The sequence below is a fragment of the Falco biarmicus genome, chromosome 5 (assembly GCF_023638135.1).
Source record: "Falco biarmicus isolate bFalBia1 chromosome 5, bFalBia1.pri, whole genome shotgun sequence".
Taxonomy (NCBI): domain Eukaryota; kingdom Metazoa; phylum Chordata; class Aves; order Falconiformes; family Falconidae; genus Falco; species Falco biarmicus.
In genome coordinates this window covers 53,968,104-53,990,436 of record NC_079292.1, presented here as the reverse complement: position 1 = coordinate 53,990,436, position 22,333 = coordinate 53,968,104, and the positions used below count along the sequence as shown (strand labels likewise).

Genomic DNA, 22,333 nt, shown 5'->3' with positions numbered 1-22,333 from the left:
TTCTAACATTAGGACAGGTAGCATAGAGATTCAGCTACGACCCTCAGCTTCAGGTGCTGCAGCTGCAAAAACTTCTGACTTTATGGAATCTATAGGATTTGGTGTTTGTTTTCCACATTGAAGTAGAATGTGATTTTTAAAACACTTCAGTGTGGTGAGATTTGCAAGATCTGCAGAGCAAGCTTTTGTGGTGGTAGTGGTTTTGTTTTGTTTTACATGGTTAAAATTTAAATGAATGCTGAAATTGATGGCAATGTATGTGGATATTGATTGTATTTTTTTGATACAATAGTGTAACCTAAATTAACTTACGGGTTTTGTCTCACATTTTTAATTTATCCGTTTACTAGTGATCTTTTCCATATTTAAGGAGAGGGTTTCTGCTTTTTCAGTAGTATCAATTGTTGGAAAAATGGGCAGCTGTTTTCACTAGAACAGCAGAAATGCTGCAGAAGGGTTTTTGCAAGCAATTGAATTGCTTTGATTCGAAGCAATTACAATGGTTTCTTTTGTGCAAGACCTTGTATCTAGACATGGAAAATTAAACTTCTATGAAAATGCTTTTAACTGATGGAGGCTTTATTTTGTGACCTTCATTGAGCTGTAGTTGGAGTTGCCAAATAATTACGTTTTTCAATGTGCAAAAAGAAGTATTAAAAGATATATTTTATTTATTGTAACCTTGCAGAATGAGAACAATATTGGCAGGAAAAACAATACTTGAGCCTTAAGAATCTTAGAGAGCATATATGAACATGGTGTAGACAGCTTTTAAGTTTAATCCTAATTTATTTATAATCTGCTGGTGTTGCGTGTTGCTTTCTTAAGATGTATTTTTAATCCACAGGTTATCTAATGAACAAGTATAATGTCAGTTCATACAAGTTCACATTGATAACTTTGCAGCTATGTTTCTCTGCAGTGGCAGCCTGTAATACCGCAAGTGCTGCATACACTTACCACATTGTTTAAGGAACTTCCATAAAATATAAGTCACATATTCCTCATATATTCCAAAGATTGCTAAAGGCTACTGTGTCTGTATTACAAAAAAACACCATTGCATGCAGCCTTCGTAAGATGTCCGAAGCCTGTTAACAATCAAGTGCAAAGGGGTCTGGAACTGGGAAGTTTTTTATGAGGCAGCTGGTCATTGAATGCTGTTGCTTTATGAAAGATGAAATGTCTCCCATAATACCAGTTTTTACGAAAAAGATATAAAGTAGATTTTCGAATCAAGGTGGAAGAGCTGGAGACTGACCCAGACTAAAGGTGCTGCCATATTAGATTTTAGAACAGGTATGACCTTGTTTCCTGTTTTCCACAGAACTGCCTGAAAATCCCAAGGCTGTTGGTTGGTTTGTTGATATATCTCTCACCTTTGTTGCATTATGGAATTGGAGGCTTTATCTCTGGGAAGAGTATTTCTTTTCCATTTCAGTTTTTTTGCTTTAGTTCAGATCTGCAGTTGATCATAGCTGATGCCTAAGGATGCAGAGAGATGTATATTTTTTTTTTATTACAAGTAGATGTTGTAATACAGGATAGAAGCAGAAATCTGACCGTTGACTTGTATTCCAATTTGACAGAGGTCAGTACTTGTTGTTTTGCAGGAAAGACTTTGTTAGTAAGCAATGGGAATATAGCCCTGTGTAGGAATTTTTTGTCTTAACTGCTATCAGTTTGTGGTTGGCTTATGTACTCAGTTACTTCTACCGAATCTCAAATTTTGGAGCAAGAGAAGTGTCTGTTTTGCAGGATTTTTTTTTTTTGTGTGTGTATATATATACGTGTGTGTATCTATATATACAAAACCTCTTTGTTCAGTTTTACTTAAATCTGTAAGTCAGCGTTTTATTTAACTCTTCTGTATAGTTTTAACATTTATGCTGCTTGCCAGTGGTGATTTGGGTAAATCTTTTGGTTACTTCATTACATTCAGAACTCAAGAATTAGCTTTAGTTGTTCAGATAATGAATTATTTCATTTATCAACACTCTTATTTTGTCTGTATGTTAATTTTGTTAGTATACTAATTTGGCTAGTTTGCTCTGACCCTTCCCACAATTATTTCTAGTTTTTAACTATTTTTTCTTAATAAGACACAATTGTTTTGCTGCTCATTCAGTTTTGAAAATTAATATATATTATAGACCATGAGCCAGTCTCTATTAGCCATCACCTTGCTTTAATTATTGTTGTGTTGAATTGATACTTATTTCTGTTTCTTGTTCCTCAATATCTGCTTAATATTTGACAAAACTTAACTTTTCATCTCATGTCTGTTTGCTTTATATAAGCCTCTGGTGGAGTGTTTTGTCAAAGGCTTTTTGATATCAGAATGTCAGCTATTTTTTGTTTAGTAATTAGTTTTTTTCAACACAAGGAATATTAGGATACTGATTAAAGGCCTTTTTTCCTTTTTTGTAATTGTTGCAGTTGTTCTCCCCCCCCAGTATTTATTGACATGGTAATGCTTTAGTTGCAACAGACTGGGTCCAAAGTAATTGCATCAATCCAAAACTTTTCAAAACATAAAGTAGCTGTAAGTAGAAGTGGCCTTAAATGGCTAAGAAAGATGTATTCACAGGTCTATATACAGAAAACATTATTTTAGTGTTTCTGTTTCTTTTCACTGCTTGTTGATAATGGTCTGACTTACTTTGAAGATAACCCATCTTGCTTTTGAAGTAAAAAGAGGAAAAGGATCCACCTTTTGAGGCCAAACCAGAGGATCTGGTGAAGTCAGATGGGAAAAACTCCCATGATATAAGTTCTAAACTGAGGGCCTTGACAGTAAGAAAGTGAATATATCTTTGAATGTAACTCTTTGGGGGTGGATTAAAAAAAAATAATAATTGAATATTCTTGTCATGTATGTTCAAGTTCATTTCCTTTCTTAGATTTTAGTAGATGGTGTAGAAAATTCTGTTATTTCTGTTCTGTTTCATTCTTAGCTAAATACAGACCACTGTTTTTTTTTCCACTTCATGAATTGTGTAGGTGAAACAGCTGAGAAACCGTGCTGATGAAGATGCTCGCATGATCCACATGAGTATTCAGATGGGTAACGAACCACCTATTTCCCTTCGGAGAGATCTGGAGCATTTAATGCTTTTAGTAAGCCCTATTTTTATTTTCCTTATAAATTAGTGTGGCAAAAAGTGATTGACTTTCCTTCATCAGAAAACCCATATCAGAGTGATAACATACAGTGCTGTATCTTTCCCTTTTTGGATCAGAGGGATTTTTTTTCCTGTAAATATACACACTTTCTATATTTTTTCATGTAAATTTTATGTAGATTTCTGTAACTTTTTTTTCACGTAAACTTTTAATGAAAAAGCTTTTTCATTAATTTACTGTCTTGGCTTCTGATGTTAATGAAGTGTCATTCAGTTCTTGTTTAGTATGTAAATGCTGCATACTTACGTTTGAAGATTCTTGAGCTGAAGCTATTTCACAAAATATTTTAATATCTAAAATTTAAATTATAATAAGATTATCTTAGCATAACTTAGAAATAGGAATTTTAAGACTACAGGCTATCATTGGAGTTGAGATCTGGCTAAATGCATGGAAGTTCTTTGGAATGGAACACCACTGTGTATCTAGATCTTAATGTTTACACAGTGTTTTATGTTTCTCCAAGTCTTCAAATTTCTCCCTATTTACTGTGAGTAAACTATAATTAGGTTTCAGGGGGTTTCCTCTACTATTGACAGTTATTCCAATAAAGAATTGAAATGTTTAAATAATTTTCATGTGATGTTATATTTGTAATGAGGATTTTGGAAGACTGTTTTCTATTTGCTATAGAGTAGGCTGGGCAAGGTGACCCCATTAAGGCTGCTGGAATTACAAGTTCTTGAACTTCAGTAGAATTTTGACCACAGGTGTACACATCTAAAAGAAAGATCTTTCTATTTCTGTCATATTTTTTAATAAAGAAAATTGAAATAAAATAAATTGGAAATTAAATTTAAATATATAGGTTTATGTAAATATTAGTTATTAAGGTTACCTGACTGCACTTTCACCCCCCCTCCACATTAGAAAACAGATTTGCATATTGAACAGGTTCATTTTATATTTTCTGTTCATGAATAATTAAGAAACTTGTATCTTTCCCTTTATTTAGCATGAAAATGTGCACGTATGCAGTTTTCAGTATAGTAATCCCTATATTAAAGACTGCTTGTCTTTTCCAAAGGTAGTCCTTTGAGCTGTAGGACATAACAGGAAAATTTATAGTAAAATGCTTTCTTAAGTAGCTCTGAGATACATAGTAAACTTAGATTTTAATTTCTACTTCTTCATTTACTATGAAGAATGTTTATGTTCAGATAATGGTTAAGATTTCTAATCCTGATACTGGCTAACTTGTTTCTGAGTTAATATATCAAGGTACACAAGTGGGTTTTTAAGGAGAAATGACACTTTTCTTGGCAATGATTTAATCTATATTAATTAGGTAGAAAGTTATGAAAGTTTCACTTATGTGTGTATTTTGAATTTCTCTGGCTGTCATTTGTTCTGGTATTGCTATTTAGAGGCTGTAATTTTCAGTGAGTTGTAAGGAATGGAGCACCAGCTGTGGGATGCTTTGCCTCTCAGACACGTTTAGTTTATCTAGTAGCTGTGCATATTGTTGAAGTAATTGGTTTTTCTTTATATGGTTGATATTTTTCTAACACCTTCGTTTCTTTGATAGATTGCTGAGTTGTATAGGAAAGACCCCTTTAATCTGGAGCTTGCCCTTGAATACTGGTGTCCATCAGAGCCTTTGCAGACATCTACCATCATGGGGTCCTACCTTGGAGTAGCTCATCAGCGCCCCCCTCAGCGCCAGGTTATCTAGATTTTCTTTAGTAATTACTAGTGACTTGAAACTAAACTAGTATAAAAAACAGGCAACAAAGTTTCTGGTATACTTAATACAGCTAGCCTCTAAGGAGACATTTTTTTAGTGGCTTATCTGCATGTGTCCTGTTCTGCATGACATGGTTATTGTTGGTTGCTCTAACATGAGCTACTGTCAGTCATTCATGGTTGTCAATAAAATTAGCAAGAAAGAGTCCTAACAAACCTCTGCGAAAATTTTTTTTTAGGTCTGATTTTGTTGCAGTTGCTAAATGAATTCTGGTAACAGTGCTCTTGTGTTTTCTGTCTCATGAGCTCTACATACCTTTTTGGTGTAACTGAGAAGTTAAATTCCTTAACTGTAAAAAACCTTCATTAACTGTAGTTGATGGTATTTTGGGGGGTAAAAATTCTGAAGAATATTGTGGTTGTTTAAAGCCCAAAAGGTATAGCCCATGAGAGACAGCAGTTAAAATTAGAATGAAGAAGCAACCTAAACAGATGAAGCAGACATTCCAAAACTCTTTAGATACCTGAGATGTTATCAGCCTTCAATGCTTCTTGAAGGACCATGCAGTGTTAGGCAAAACCTAGTATGAGATGTATCAGATGCATCTCAAGACACATTCACAATCCAGGCGATTTAAGTTAGGGCCTGGTGCAGTCTACAAACACCCTAATAGGACTCTCGGAGGAACCACTGTGTGTGTGAGTTACTATGCAGGGACATGACAAGCATAGTGAATTCTTTCCCAATACCACTTAACTTGCAGTGGGAGATGTGTTAATAATACTGCTGTGCAGCATTTGTGAGCTGAAGTAAATTTTATCACTAGAAATACAGAATTGGAAAGTTAGTATACTTTGCAATTGCATGATTTATTTTCTTTTGTTTATTTCCTGTTTGCAACATGTTTTTCACCTTCTGGGAAACTGAATTGGCCCATCTACAAAGGATTTTTTTTTTTTTTTCCCTGAGTTGTGATTCCACCCCTCTACCCTTCCCTGATCACATTAGAATCTGTTTTCTGACTTTGGCTGCCTATTCTTTTCCTAAAATACTCAGATTTAATTCATTTTTTAAACACCGATCTTTATTTGTTCTAGGTTGTCTTGTCAAAGTTTGTTAGGCAAATGGGAGATCTACTTCCTTCCACAATTTACATCCCATACTTGAAAATGCTGCGGGGACTGGCTAGTGGGCCTCAGTGTGCTCATTACTGCTTTAGTTTGCTAAAAGTCAATGGCAGTAGTCATGGTAAGAAAAGTGACATTTCAGCTCTTTCTGAACTATTTTTCTTTAGAAAAGTACAGACTCATTTGAGGTGAATTGTGGTTTCATACTTTCAACATTTCATTATTAGTACAAAGATGAAATGGGAAGGCTTCACTTGAAAGTGCAATCTGGGAAAAAAAAAGACTGATTAGGTAATTAAATGTCTGAGCACCTTAGCAAGTAATTCACATAGTGTAGGAATGTGTTTTTTAAAAAAGTTGTGTCTTAACACCATAAGAGATGAAGAGTATCAGTATTGCTTATTGTAAACTATAAAATGAGTAATGTCTTAAAGTTAAGATGTATATTTTGGAAATGTATTTCCTGAGCTGACTTTTTTCAGAAGTACTTTGTTCCATTAGAATTTTTTTGATACATGTAATATATTAGCGCTTTCTCAAAGTAAGAGATGCTGGTCAGTCCTGTGTTTTGCATTAATTTTGCATTGATCAAATTGGCACACCCCCACCCCCACCCTCTGAAGATACAAATAATACTGCAAACATTCTGATTCAAAAAAATGGAAAACTTTTTGTCCTGGCTTTTCATATTAGCACCTTTCTGTCTCTAATAAAAACCAAAACCAAAACAAAAATCCCAACAAAAAACCCCAAACCAGAAACACTAGTTTCGGAAACAATAGCTTTACTTTGAACTTTATTTTTTTCCTCTAGATAAGAAAGAAAGTTTTCCTTTTAAATTTAACTACCCTACTTGTCACCCTGTGAAAAAGTAGAAAGACAATCTTGTCACCTGTTTGTCATTTTTGTAGCGGAAAACATCCAAGGAGCAGGTGGCAGCCCTGTCTCCTGGGAGCATTTCTTCCACTCTTTGATGCTTTATCATGAGCACTTAAGGAAGGACTTGCCAAGTGCAGACAGTGTCCAGTATCGTCACCTGCCTCTCCGAGGAATTACACAGAAAGAACAGGACGGATTAATTGCTTTTTTACAGCTGACCACTGTTATAGTAAATTGGGTAAGTAACCTTTTATTTGGTTTTCTTTGTTAGTGCATTTTATTTCTTGCAAAACGTCATAATTTAGCTGAGAAGTTCATTTGAATAAAAAGGTATGTAGGGCAAATTTAACTAGCAGTTGTCATTTGATTAGTGAACTTCAGAAGTGTGGGAGACATCAGGAATAACTGTTACGACCAAACACATGGTCCAGGTGAAGCAGGAAGAGATGACACCTTTCCCTGTGTTGCTGGTGTTTTGGGGGGATGATTTTCATGACTTCCTGCCACTTTGGTGTCATGGAGATGTCTTTAAGAAGTGAGATATCTTTAGAAGAAATGACTATGGGGTGGGAGAGTTCTTTGCATTTGATTATGAGTTTGAAAAGGCAAAAATAATAAATGAATTTAAAAGGAAATAGAAGTTTCACAAGCAACCTGATCAACTGTGAAACTTCCCTCCAGAGTTAGATTTAAAACATCCCCAAACTAGTAAAGCATGCCATGAGTTGACTGGGGGAGGATTCCAAGAGAATAAAACTGCAATGCAGGTTTTCGATTTGAATTGTCTCGGTAATTCTGGATAGTGTGGATTTCAGCTCCTCAGTACCCACCAGACCTGCAGCCTGAAAAATCTGTGATTTAGTGAGATACCCTTGGTTTTGCTGACACAAACATAAGACAGATCAGTGAAACTAATTAGGCTTTTTAAAAATAATCCTTGGTAGTGATGATAAAGGGGTGTTCCTATGTGAGCTGTCTTGTGAACTTCGGATAAGCATGGGGAAAAAGGAACTCTTTAATATTTCCTGGTGTCATCAATCCATAACTTGGGAAGAAGAAAATTTGTTCTAAGGATGCAGGGAATTATTGTGGGATGAATCTAGAGGCTTGTTCCTGTCCAGTGTTTATCTGAGAGCCTAAAATTAGCTTACACTGGTGATGACTCTACTGTTAACACTTAAGCAAATTCCTTTAGGTTCCTAAAGTTCCTAAGCAAATATCCAAATGCAATTTAAGTTCATAATAGAAATACTGATAAAGTCACTCTACCAGTGCTTGAAGAAGCTATCTATAGAGTTTAAGTACTTAAACTTATTCAAGACTAATTCCATGAATGTGTCTACTAAAAAAAAAAAAAAAAATAAAAAAAAAAGAGTTGTTATAAGAAGCTTATATTGTGCACATTTTTTCTGTATGGATAGGCACAATTCTAATACTTCTGAGTCATTAAATTGGGCTTTTTGTTTCATTAAAATTGTTTGTTTTGGAATAGTCTGCCATTCTTCTGATGTCTGGTGTACCTTCAAGTATGAAGCAGAATTGTTGATACTTAACCGTGAATTAAAGATTGTAAGACATGAATAATCTTCAAAGTAATAACCTGCAGTTTTGTTTTCTGTTAAACTCTGTAGAGTGAGAACGCTCGCTTAGCTCTTTGTGAGCACCCTCAGTGGACACCAGTAGTGGTCATTCTGGGACTTCTGCAGTGCAGCATTCCTCCTATTTTGAAAGCAGAGCTATTAGAAACACTTACTGCTTTTGGAAGATCTCCTGAAATAGCTGCTTCACTCTGGCAATCCCTGGAATATACACAGGTATTTTAGAATTTTCAGTGCTTGGAACTATAGTATCCCACCTATTGAAATTGTCAGTGTATTTGAAATAGTATTGCATTTTCTCTTAAATCTTCTTGTTGACATTGTTGAATGGTCTTCTTTTTCACTTAGTTAATGCAGTTCTTACTTCGAAATTATTTTGAAAATGACAGTATGATTTTATGCCTCAGAGATCTCATTGACTCTGCTTATTTTACATGAATACAGGTTTTCTAAAAGACAGTCGTGTGTGTTCAATGTGTTTTCCTCAGTCTGTGTCACCAGTAATCAATATTCTGCAGGTTACATATTTTTCTGTGGGGGAAATTTTTTTTTTTTTGGTAAGATTCTTCTGGTGTAAGTGGTACTCTTGGAGAGAAGGGACTAGCTAAAAAGCTCCACTTTCAGGCGTTTAATTTTCAGGGAAGTTAATTGTAATTTACAGATTATTGTTGTCAACTTTTACATTTAAATGGCAAATGATAGATATATATTAAAAGCTCTAACTTTTAAAAAAGCATTTTTTCCCTGCTGTCTTGATTTCAGAGAAAATTTTAAATATTAATCCTAAGGAAGATGAGTATCAAGTGAAAATGCTTTTTGTATTGTTAATTGAAAAATCATAATAGGATGGGCTTATTTTATAGCGTCTATTACGGTTCAGGCTAGTTGCTGTTTTATTGGAAGAACATCAGGCATTTAAACTGCAAATGCTGGTTTATTGTTAATTACAAATAAAAAGACCCTGACAGTAATGACAACTTATAATAGTAGTATTTTGAATGCTCACCGCCTTGGCTTCCTAATTTATGATACTCCTTAAAATACACTGTTGTAAGGGATAACAAGGGAAATGTCTTTTCCGTAACCGCTATAAGACAAAAATCATTAATGTGAAAGTATTTATGCTCTTTGTTTTGTTTAACAATAAACATGATACAGATACTTGAGGATATAAATAAAGCTAGAAGCATACAAGTGTACAACATATAACCCAACCTTTCAGACAGAAAAAAATTAGCTTTTTACCTTTTAAATGGATTTAAGAGAATACTTCTTACAGCTAAAAAGTGGTGAGTATCTTTTAGTCCTGATAGAAATGATGGAGATACACTTTGAGTATGTTTAATATTTGTCTGTTTTAATTTCTCTTTCTGTTTTGAAGGTATTACAAACTGTGAGAAGTCCAGGCCAGCGACAAGCAATTGGTATTGAGGTAAGGGTTTCTCTTGTACCCAGGCAGCCTCTCTGACCATCTGCATACGAGTTTGGGAAACACTTGCAGAGGCTGCATCTGCTGCCATGTCCATGGGAAAGCCTTGGAATAGGCACTGTTATTGCACTGCTTCTTAATTTACTCTCAGGCCTGCTTGTAATTTCTAGAAATTTTATCCATTTATGAGGCTAGTGCAGCTTCATACTAGTAACAGAGCAACATCTAAACCCTCAAATTCCTTATGAGCGCTTCTTACTAAGATTTCCTATATTCCTAAACTGTCCTCACTTTTGTTACATCTTAGTACAGCTCACTTCTAATAACAGTGGTAAATAAAAACAAAGTATGTAAATGTTGAGGCATGTCTTCTGGTAGCTCAGAAATGAATGAAGATGATGTTGCTGAACTGAAACGACAGTACTGTTGCTTCACTGTCTTTGCTTTGTGGTGTACTGTAGACAAAAATGCAGCAAGGTCAATTAATGGTAAAGTAATTCACAGATGATGCCCTTATATTATTTGCTCTCACCTGTTTCTTTCTCCCTCAAAATCTTTGATATTTCTCCTTCTGTTTTTTCCGTCATCTTGGGAAGGTTGAATTGAATGAAATTGAGTCCCGCTGTGAGGAATATCCTTTAACCCGTGCCTTCTGTCGACTCATCAGCACACTAGTGGAGAGTTCATTCCCCTCTAACTTGGGAGCAGGTCTCCGTCCACCAGGCTTTGATCCCTATCTCCAGTTCCTCAGGGATTCTGTGTTTCTTCGATTCCGCACCAGAGCTTACCGGAGAGCTGCTGAAAAAGTAATTTTTGTTTTAAAAATATGGGGTTTTTTAGGATGTAGTTCAAATGATTTGGCACTGCTGATGTGGCTTAGATTTGTTTGAGAAGCTGTGCAAGTTAGATGCAGCAGAGGTAACCTCGAGCAGTTCAGTATTTTGATTCTGTAAGCAGGTGATTTTTCAACTCATGGGTGGTCAGGATCTACGAACTATCTAAAGGAGCCTGTATAAAGTATCCTTTTAAAAAATAAAAAGTTTATATTTCTAAATTTTAATTTATTATACAGGATTCTGCAACTCTACTACATAGCTAACGACTTCTGAACAGCATGTGCCCAGATCTACAAGTTAGATTTGTCCTTTCCTCATTGTTACTTTAAGAGAATATTTTTGACTTGCTGAATCAAGGAATTTGAGTTTCCTTTATGATACTTCTGGATGAAAGTGCATGCTAAACTCTATCCTGGAAACTATTGATGATCTGTTATTAGCTGTATACCTAATAAAGACTCTTTATTGCTTGTAGTTTCAGTATACTAATATGTATATTGTATAATAGAGCCTGGAACAGGCAATAAATCTGTTTTAGTGTTCCATTTTACTTCAGAAGAAAGTTTGGCCTTTCAAATAATTTTATGTGTTGAATTATAAGTGTTGTTGGATAGTATCTCAGAATTAGATGGTCATGCCGTACTTCTGATCCAGTACATCACTGCGCTGCCTGTTGTATTCTTTGTCATCTTGGTCTTGTTGCTGCAGTGTCAATCTTACCCTGTGTATGACTTTTTCTTTATTTTGTGATTATCTACAGTGGGAAGTAGCTGAGGTAGTTCTGGAAGTGTTTTACAAATTGCTGCGGGACTATGAACCTCAACTTGAAGACTTTGTGGACCAATATGTGGAGTTACAAGGTTAACTTGTTCATTTGTTCACTAACAAACAGAATCGTAACTTGATTTGCTCTCTTGCCTCTATCTTGTGGTCTTGTTTAGTAGTGCAAGTAGAGTTGGTAGAAAGCTAGACCAAGGCTTTAAGATAGGAAGACATTAAAAAATGTCCACATACTATTGGGACCTATGTTGCCGATTCATTAGGGCTTCACGTACACTGTCTCCTACCTCCCTAGCTCTACTAGGAGGACGACTTCTGTCTGTCTTGTGTAGCCGATATGATTGAAGAGCAGCATTTGACACTTAAAGAAACACCTTTTGTTTTGGGCTTGTTTCTGTGGATTTCTTTGGTTTGCATCTAAATCACCACTATTCATAGCATTAATTTAAAGGTGTCTGTGTATTTGATATAGCCTCTAATATAAATATTATTTATACATTAAATATTCAGAGTAGACAGTAGCAGTAGAATTATGATCCAAGTAATTTAGTTCTGGATAACTATTCTCTAAAAGACCAAAGTAGATGGCAGTTGCCTCATTCTAGGAAATTTAAGGCTTATTTGGGCTGCAGATTTTTTTTTAATGCAAAGTTTCTTCTCAAGATTGAATGCCATCCTTACGGCTGTGAATTTGTAGCAGTAGAGAGCTGTGAGAACTACTCCTTAAGTGAACAACTTTTAAGAATTACCTCTCCAGTGAGCTTGCTTCAATCTGGGAGACCTGTGTGCTCTGTGCTTTGACAAACAGTTCTTGACAGCTTAACTGGCTTGAGCAATTTCTGTTGGTTTATTCCTGGCCTCAGCTAGTCCTTCAGTTTGTATGATTACATGATATATTGGAGAAATGGGTTAAAACTGATCTTTTTTACTAGATCCATTTCTTGAACTGATGCACTGTGTGGCTCCACAGTGGCACAGCACATCTATTAGTGTGTTGGGGAGCAGCACAGACATGGAACGAATGGAAGGGAGGAGGACACTGTTTAAGCTGATGCAAAAAGAAACTGCATCTTCATTCCCACTTGCATGCTAAAAAAGATTCTTAATGTTCACCTGCTTTTATCCACCATAGTTTACTAGGAGACTAGATAAATGAGGAACATTAGTCTTGACATTCCCTTTTTCTTGTTTCATGAGGGTCTTTGAGTTTTAGGCTAATAGTTTCATTTTTGCATACATTGTTGCAACAGACGTGCAAATATCTGTACACTATGAGCATTCGGGGTTCAGGGGACCAAAGTCTCAGCTTTGATTTCTGGAAATGCTTTTTCCCCTTATCCCGGGTCTTCAAGCAGCTTTGGGGGGATGTACATTTTTTCTGGTTACTTCTCAGTCTTGCAAAACCATTTAATGTAGCTTCAGTTTGGTATAAAGTCTGCATTAATTTGAATCCAAGGTCATGTCTACTTAGGGGAAGTCTGACTGGTTAAAGTTGAAGTTGGGCTATTAGATACTGAAAAGTAATGATAATTGCCATTACTACTTTTTCCAAAATTTAAAGATTACCTAAATGGCTTATTTGTAAAGAAAACCTCTGAAGACTTTGTATGCAGTATGTTTCATCTGTTTAGGTGTTGATTACAACAACAACAGGAACTGTTACATTTTGTAGCTCAGGCTAGCCACATTGAGTAATGGAAATCTTTTCTATTAATGTTAATTTTTTTCCCCCCTTCTCGCTTTAGGAGAAGAAATAATAGCATATAAACCACCTGGATTCAATTTGATGTATCATCTATTGAATGAGTCCCCAATGCTGGAACTGTCCCTTAGTTTGCTTGAAGAAGGGGTTAAGCAGCTTGATACTTATGCTCCATTTCCTGGTATGTGCCTAGAATTTATTTTTCATGTGAAATTAAAATGCATACTAAGTAGGATTTAAAGCTGACATTGCATATCTTCAATTAGATGTTTCTCTTGCATATAAAACATATAAAAATGATGTCGGGCAGGGGGGAATTTTCCTAGCAGTAGACAACTGACAAGTTCTTTCTTGGTGCAGGGCTTGATAAACGAGGTTTATGAATGTAGTCTATTTAACTGCTCCTTTGTTTCTTGTGGTTTGTGCACTGCAGGGAAGAAGCATTTAGAGAAAGCTGTACAGTATTGCCTTGCACTTCTGGACTTAACCCTACAGAAGGAGAATCTTTTTATGGATTTGTTGCGGGAGAGCCACCTTTCTCTTATTGTCACGCCACTGGAGCAGCTGCTTCAAGGAATCAACCCTCGCACTAAAAAGGCCGATCACGTGGTGAATATTGCTAGGTGTGTGCAAAGTACTAGGAAGGGGGGAGTTTTGGAGGCACAGAAGTGTTCGGATCCTGATCCCTTCATTAGTTTTACTGACAAATGCTTCACTTTGCACAGAGCATCTCTGAAAATTTTGTGGTGGTGGGAGGTGTCTTCACAGGTGGTATGATCTATGTATTGTCTAGTCAAGATTGGGATCTGTATTTGAAGTGTTTCTTTCTGAATTTTTTTTCCCCTCATGACTTCTTCCTGGTTGCCTTATGTGCATTGATTTCCTTGCATACAATTTTCAGTTTGCCCCAGACTTTGTTATAGGATGGAAAAGTAAAACTTCATTTGGTTGCTATTGGTCACTTACATGTTTTACAGTTTGTCCCTTAGTTACTATATTAAAAGCATCAGGCTAGTAACCTGAAACTCCATTTCAAATGCAAAACTATAGGATTTCCACTTCCACTGACACCTTATGTTACTGATCAATTTTATAATAACTTTACAGACAAACACTGATGAATAGTAGAATTTAGTGCATAAAAAAAGCAGTGATATTCTGACTGCACTAAAATATTAACTCTTTATATATGTTTTTGTCTTCCATTTATATTACTTTTTTCACGTAACAATAGTTGACATAGTTTTGAAAAAAGCATGCCTTTTAAGACTTCTTGAAATTGTTTTTAGTCTTTTCTATGTTGTGTACATGCAGTAGTTGATTTTAGCTAATTTTGGTCCTCAGTTACACTCATTTCTGCATGATGTGAAGGTATTTTCTCTGTGTTTCTTGGGTAAGCCTGTGACCAGTTGTTTTCAATGTCTGAGGCAGAGTTTTGATAAAAAAGAATGGTGAAAATTCCAGGAGAGATTGATTATCCCTACTCAGCCTGCTACCTTCCTTTTGATGGAGGAGTGTGAAGTGCTTTGTGTATAGTGAAATTTTGTTTGTAGCTTTAATGTTATCTCATGTAGTTTGATTTGTAAACGCTTCTGTTCTAAATGTTGTTTAATTTCTAATCTGTTCATTACCATCTTGAAATAAAAGCAAAATTCTCAACAATTTCATTACAATAATCTTGTATTTCTGAAGGTATCTTTATCATGGAAACAGCAACCCTGAACTGGCTTTTGAAAGTGCCAAGATTTTATGCTGTATTTCCTGTAATTCCAACATCCAGATAAAGCTAGTGGGTGATTTCACACATGATCAAGTAAGTGCCAGTTTCTTTGGATCTGGAAAGAGAAAGTGGTGAAATACTGGTTCTCCATAATGTTACTTTAAAGGATAGATTTCTAGATCAAGTACATTAAAACTATATTTTGTCTTATATCTACCTACATCTAAAAAGTCTTTTACTGTGGCATTGTGAAAAGCCACTACTTCATTAATTGAAAAACAACCAGTATCATGAATGTTTTCGAGAAAGTAAAGGACAATATTCTTTGAGATACTGAGACCTTCCTGTGACTTTGTAGCCTTCAGCCTGTGAGGATAATTTAGCATATGTAACAACAGTAGATTTTTTTTCTGTTCAGAGGCTAATTGCTAACCTCTGCTTAGAACAGCTACAACTCTTAACTCCTGCTTATTAACTAGGTTATATAATTTTTGTCTAGAACTTCTGTCAACTTATATGGAGGGAATTATGAAAGATACTGTTTTTAATATTCTTGAAATCCTTTTCATTTTCATCCTTCTGTTGTTGAATACAGAGTATTAGCCAGAAGCTGATGGCTGGGTTTGTGGAATGTTTGGACAATGAAGATGCAGAAGAATTAATTAATCCAGATGAGGGTATGTAAAAGGCTTCTTAAAAATGCCATTGTCTTTTGCGTAGAAAGAAATTGATGAAAGAGGTGAAGAAAGTGCTTTCCAGTCAGAAAACCCTTTTCTTACATTGTTTTCTGTAGAACTGGACCTTTAACAAATGAAAAGCACCAATGCCTTGTTAAGATATGTCCACAGTGTGATAAGCCAACTACAAACTGAGTCTGTTTTCAGAAGACGAGTATTTAAACGTTGCTCTGGATGTATTGTTTAGAGCTGTATTAATAGTAATTTGAAGTTTTTGTCTTGTATCCCTTCATACTAATATAAGTTGATGCCTTAGCTTTCTTGTATTTAACTTGAAGGCTCCGAGGATTACTCTGTTAAATGGGTTTCCTCACTTCATTATTCACTTTTTTTTTCCCCTCTCCCTCCCCCCCAAATCAAGAGCTGGAGCCTGAAAAGAAGCGGGCACGAATCCATCATGAAACAAGAATCCATATTCTGAATCTTCTTATCACTTCTCTTGAGCGTAGTCCTCCCAGCCTTGCTCTGTATCTCTTGGGATATGAACTAAAGAAACCTGTCAGCACCACAAATCTACAAGATCCAGGTATGAAGAGGAAAAGTTGATCTGGCATTTAATCAATTCTGTTACCAGCCCTGAGAATATTTATTGCAAAATTCATGGGGAGAAGCAGTTTCCTTTAATGTTAAGAATAAGACAACAGGCCTTGTTCAAAGACTCAAAAACTAAATTAAAAGATATGTTGATGCTGAAATGCAGCATTTAAATAGCTTTGGGATCTGATCCTTTGTTTAAGTTAGATTTTGGAACAGGCTTGAAATTAGGGTTGCGGTGGAAAATGATAGTTTAGAAGTGAAGCATTAAAATAGTAAATTAATTATGCAGTGTGGATTGTGTTCACAGTACAAAGAATTTGATTTGATGATCCAAGAAGTACCTGTGTATGACAACAGGGGAATCTACAAAGCAGGTTGTCACTTTGAACTGGTTATAGTAATTGACTACTATCCTGTCCCTCCTCAAACTCCTGATTAAAATCAGTTACAGGGAAGAAAACCAGTTTTGTTGTTTAACACTGTAGGATAAAACCTTTTAGAATACGTGGGTTTTCATTCTGTTGCTAGACATATTAATATATGTATGAATAAATAGATGACAAGATGAACTTTGAAGCAACAGAAGTGACATTTCTAAAGTTTCTGGAGTTGGTGAGAAAAATAGTGTGTTAGTATGTCTTGTTTGCCACCTCAGCTTCTAACTTGTATTCAGTACAAGACAGATATTGATAAACTTGAGCAAGTTTGGCAGAGATGGTCAGGGGGCTGGAGTACTCAGCCTATGGAGAGAAGCTGAGGGAGTGAGACTTCTTCAGCCTGGAGAAGAGAAGGCTCTGGGGTGACCTAGCAGCAGTCTTTGAATACCTACAAAGCAGGGGTTAATGAGAGGATAAAGCCAGGCTCTTCAAAGGTGTGTGGCAGTGAGCATAAACTGAAACAGGAGAGGCTCCAACTGCATATAGGAGAAACTTTTTCACCATGAAGACAGTGAAGCAGTGGAGTGGATTGGCCAGACAGGTCACGCAGTCTCCATGCTTGGATCTTTTCAAGACCCAACTTTATAAATCCATGAATAATCTGCTCTGATAAGCATAACTGATCTGAGTGGGCGAGGCAGGCACTGGTGGCAACGCTAAGTTCTGTGGCTGAGCATTAGATCAAAGTGGACGGGGATGTTCCTGGCCTCAGGGAAACCCGAACAAGAGCTGAGAACCCCACCAGGAGTCAGCAGATCTTGTGAACGAGGCTGACGCAGCTTGGACATTGCCAGGAGAAACCATGGGAGGTTCAAATGGCCCTAGGGAATGCTAGCAACCAGGAGTGTTACCAAAAGGGCAGGCAAACAGAGCATGGTGTATCAGATAGGGCATGGAGTGGAAAGGTGATAGAACAGCTCATCCTGGAGGTCCTCTTTAAGCATGTGCAGAAAAAGAAGGTTATCGGCAGTAGTCAGCACGGATTCACCAAGGGGAACTCATACCTGGCCAGCTTAGAAGCCTTCTGCGATGTAATGACTGGCTGGGGTAGGCGAGGGGAGAGCAGTGGATGTTGTCTACCTTGACCTCAGCAAGGCTTTTGGCACCGTCTGCCATAACACCCTCCCAGGTAAGCTCAGGCAGCGTGGGTTAGGTGAGTGGACGGTGAGGTGGGCTGAGAACTGGCTGCATGGCAGAGCTCAGAGGGTTGTGAACAGCAGCGCAGAGTCTGGCTGGATTCATCAGTGACCTTCATGAAGGGTCGGAGCGTACCCTGAGCAAGTTTGCTGATGATACAGAACGGGGAGGAGTGGCTGATAACCCCAGAAGGCTGCGCTGTCATTGAGCGAGGCCCGGGCGGGCTGGAGAGTTGGGCAGAGAGGAACCTCATGAAGTTGCACAAGGGCAAGTGTAGGTCCTGCGGCAGGGGAGGAATAACCCCAGGCACCAGCAGAGGCTGGGGTTGACCTGCTAGAAGGCAGCTCTGTGGAGAAGGACATGGGAGTGCTGGTGGCCGGTGAGCTGCCCGTGTGGCCACGAAGGCCGCCGGGATCCTGGGGTGCGTCAGGCGGAGCGTGGCCAGCAAGTGGGGGGAGGTTGTCCTGTCCCTTCACTGTGCCCCGGTGAGGCTGCATCTGGAGGGCTGTGCCCAGTGCCGGGCTCCCCAGTTCAAGAGAGACGGGGAACTACTGGAGAGGGTGCAGCAGAGGGCTGCCCAGGGGATTAGGGACTGGGGCATCTCCCTGATGAGGAAAGGCCCAGAGAGCTGGGGCTGTTTAGCCTGGAGAAGAGAAGACTGAGAGGGGACCTTGCCAATGCCTGCAGGTATCTTAAGGGCGAGTGTCAGGAGGATGGGGCCAGGCTCCGTTCAGCGGTGCCCAGCGACAGGACAAGGGGCAACGGGCACAAACCGCAACACAGGCAGTTCTACCTGAATACGAGGAAAAACTTGCTCGCTTTGAGGGTGACTGAGCACTGGAAGAGGCTGCCCAGGGCTGTTGTGGAGTTTTCTTCTCTGGAGACATTCAGAACCCGCCTGGATGCTCTTCTGTGCCTTCATAGTTCTAAATGAAGGTAGTTAGGACCTGAATTTTATTTGGAAAAAAAAGAAGTCTTAAAGTTATTTGATAGATCAGAATGATGAAAAAAAGATGCCAGCCTGTTTTTTTCATCTGCAAAGTAGCAGACTGTGTCTTGAATATTTTGAAATTCTGTGCGTTAGGTCAGTGATAGGGGACTTTGTCTCAGAGCCATGAGAGAGCCTTGCACACCTCTTTGTGATTTATCCCATTAATAATGTGAAGAAATAATGGCTATAAGCCATTTGCTTTGAGATAATAATTTCCTACTACAGCATAAATTCCATGTGTCCAAACAGAGAAGGTGATTTCCCCTGTAAGAAATGCAGTTTTCAATGCCTTTACTGCTTCAGTACATCTTTCTGGTTTGATTAAAGGATTAGTTGGCTAAAGGAAGTATGCAGAAAGACAGATTTTAACTTCAGTATTAAAATCTCCCTTGGTTGCAGTGTCAAGTGCCTTTAGGAGCATTAGTCATAAAATGGCTGTAATTGTAAAATAAACACAGGAATTTAAAACTTCTCTTTGAAATTGTCAGATGAGTATCCAGGTAAAGTTTTAAGAGCAAGAATCAAATTTTCATTTGGTTCATGCAGAATATTAAAGAATCAATTGAGTATTTTTTTAATAGAACTGAAGAGAAATTTCTTAAGTTTTGACTGCATAATTTATCCTACAGCATCTCAAAAGCCTACAGACTAAATATACATGTTTTCGTTAATTTTTTTCTGAAACACAGTTCCTTCTTTTATTTTAATTAACAGAGAAAAAACTTCACCAGATATTTTTGCTGCAGCTCTGTGGAGCAGTATAGTGCAGCACGATGTATCTGAACAATTTATTTTCTGTAATTCTGTGTACTAGCCTGTATTTGCTATGGAGGTAAGTAAGATCAAGAATGTAAGAAAGTATTTTTGTATTTTAAGGTGTCTTGGGTTGCCCACGGACTTGCCTTCATGCTATTTTGAACATACTGGAGAAGGGTACCGAAACAAGGAATGGACCTACAGCAGTTCAGGAATCTCCTCATCTTGCAGAACTCTGTTACCAGGTATTCAATGTATTTTCTGTTGGCGTAGTATGCTCTAAGTAAAATTAGGTACTTCTTGGTTGGTGAATACCGATGATTGATGATTTCAATAATAATTTCATTTTTAACGTGCATTTGTCAGGTTTTTATATACATGGAACTACCTTCTTCTGAGTGAAAAAGTATTATCTTGTAGCAACACAGAATATAAAGAGTCTGTACTCATGTCAGAACTTGGAATAGGGATATATTTATAAAACTAATGTTCTAAATATTTTCGGTGAGCCTTTGAATCTGTTGTGATCATATGCCTTTTTTTGAAAAAAAATTAAAACTGCCATTTGCCAGCATGTAAGTTAAAAAATAATCACAAATAAGCCAATAAAATTATCTTCTTTATTCTGTGGCAGTGAAAATGTAGGTATGTATGTCTGAAGGGGTGAGATGAGGAAGACCGGTGAATCAGATGTATGTGCAAGGTAGCTGATGTTTGGCCTTAAATCATATAATCATATGGTTACATATCTGTATCATGTTGAAAATCTGTGGAATCTAGGAAATATTTTAAACATTATTAAAAGTGAAAGAAGCCATACTGTAGAAGGAGGGTATGTGTGTGTGGAAATACATCACATTTCTGGTCTTGGTGAACCTGGAGTCTGAAATAGACACTAATTTTTAAGTGAGCTGAACACACAGAAAGGCTTATATAGTATCAAATTGTGGGCAAATAGCTGTTGCAATCATCCACCTGCTGATGGTCCTTTAATGTCATAATTCAACATTTGTTATAAATAACATGTTCAGCATTGGCATAAGCTGATGGAAAACTTGCTGTAAATAGAGGTAATTCAAAATGTACTTACTGTAAATAGAGGTGAAACAGTGTTATGCGTCTTTTGGTTTGGCCATTGGTTTGTTTTTAAAATAAATTCCATAAGTAGGTATCTGCTGTTTTTTATTATCAGGTGATCTATCAGTTGTGTGCATGCTCTGACACATCAGGTCCAACTATGAGGTATCTGAGGACCAGTCAGGATTTCTTGTTCACTCAGCTGCAGTATTTGCCGTTTTCTATCAAAGGTAATTTTTATGCTAAGATAAGATTGTGCGTGCTTAAAATTCAAGCAATTCATGCATCTTTTGACTCCCTAGGAATCACAGAAGAAGCATAGGTAACATTCTTAAACTGAATTACTGCTTCTGCTAACCTTTTAATTCTGCAAAGGTTGAACTCTCCTATTTAGGAAGTTCAAATTTTTAGTGCTGAACTTTTGTAAAAGAGTGTTAGTTTTGGAATGGATCAAGTCTCCAGAAGCAAATCCTAATCTATTTCAATAATCACTGTAGTTTTGTTCGACTCTGCTAAAGAAAAAAAAAAAATATTTTTGGAAAGTGAGAATGCTAAGAAGAACTGAGGGAATAGAAGTCTGTTATAGAAGTTGTAACCACTTCTATCTTCCCTTCCTCTGAATAAAGTACTGATGGCATTAATTGGAAGTTAATAGATGTTTAATGTTTCAGCCCAACATTTCTCAGCTGTCTTACACTGAATAAATGTACTTATTCACTTTATCAGATGCTTGACCACTAGTCCTTTGTTAAATGATAAGTAAACTTGGCATTTGAATACATGTATCCAGCATGGGTAAAGCACTTTAGATGACTCATATAACTTAAGAATCTAAACTAGATGAGTATAGAATATGAAGATTCTTGGAGACCCATGTTCAAACTTATCAACTTTAATTAAAGTTATTGTTAATTTTGGGTAAATGTGTGATTATTTTCACTGAAATTCAAAGTGATCCTATTTGCTTATGAAGCACTGCATTCTCCGCAATGACTGTTAGAACCAGTTGTATACAGAGTTTTTTGTGTATGTGTATACTCTTAATTTAATGTATGTGTATGATTTGTTTTCACAATAGCCACATGTTCCATTTAATGGCTTTTGTCAGATCTCTCAGTCCTTTTGTCTTGTAAACAAATGGTGAGCAGATAATAAGTAATGACATCCTCTAAAAGTTTTCTCAAGTGAAAAATGCTTTCCTTGATGTAGGTAATACTATTTGTGTTCAATTTTATAATTGTTTCCTTATCCCCACCCAGAACATGAGATTTCAATGCTGAACCAAATGTCTTGGCTGATGAAAACTGCAGCTATAGAAATGCGAGTGACATCGCTGAACCGCCAGCGCTCCCACACACAGAGACTGCTGCATCTGCTGCTTGATGACATGCCTGTGAAACCATACTTGGGTAAGAGGAATTTACTGTGAGAGTAAGCAAGCTGGAATAAATGAAAGTATGAGAGACTTTATTTGAATTCTTCCCTCTCTAAGTCAGTTCATTTGTTGTATTGGGTCTGGAGTTGCCACTGGAGAGATAGGAAGAAAGGTGATGGTGGTTGTAGACTCCAAAGTTAAGTAAGTCAGGGCATCTTCTTGTTGTTGCTGATTTGTCTGTGTTTCATTTTTTAAGCATCTTCATGTATACACTGATATAAAAAATAAACATTGTTTATGGGGTAAGAGAGGGGAATATAAAAAGAATAATTAAAATTATAA

At 37.0% G+C, this 22,333-nt stretch overlaps 1 protein-coding gene across 1 annotated transcript in view; it reads left to right on the top strand.

Moving 5' to 3' along the window:
* Nucleotides 1-22,333, top strand: part of NUP205 (nucleoporin 205) — a 52,798-nt gene that overhangs the window by 12,193 nt on the left and 18,272 nt on the right. Inside the window, exons 9-24 of the mRNA XM_056340549.1 lie at nt 3,004-3,120; nt 4,715-4,852; nt 5,971-6,121; nt 6,912-7,117; nt 8,511-8,693; nt 9,859-9,909; nt 10,503-10,712; nt 11,503-11,602; nt 13,268-13,405; nt 13,658-13,847; nt 14,917-15,037; nt 15,540-15,621; nt 16,043-16,207; nt 19,660-19,784; nt 20,732-20,846; nt 21,876-22,025. Coding sequence (XP_056196524.1) covers nt 3,004-3,120; nt 4,715-4,852; nt 5,971-6,121; nt 6,912-7,117; nt 8,511-8,693; nt 9,859-9,909; nt 10,503-10,712; nt 11,503-11,602; nt 13,268-13,405; nt 13,658-13,847; nt 14,917-15,037; nt 15,540-15,621; nt 16,043-16,207; nt 19,660-19,784; nt 20,732-20,846; nt 21,876-22,025 — 2,242 coding nt within the window. The remainder of the gene's footprint in view (nt 1-3,003; nt 3,121-4,714; nt 4,853-5,970; nt 6,122-6,911; nt 7,118-8,510; nt 8,694-9,858; nt 9,910-10,502; nt 10,713-11,502; nt 11,603-13,267; nt 13,406-13,657; nt 13,848-14,916; nt 15,038-15,539; nt 15,622-16,042; nt 16,208-19,659; nt 19,785-20,731; nt 20,847-21,875; nt 22,026-22,333) is intronic.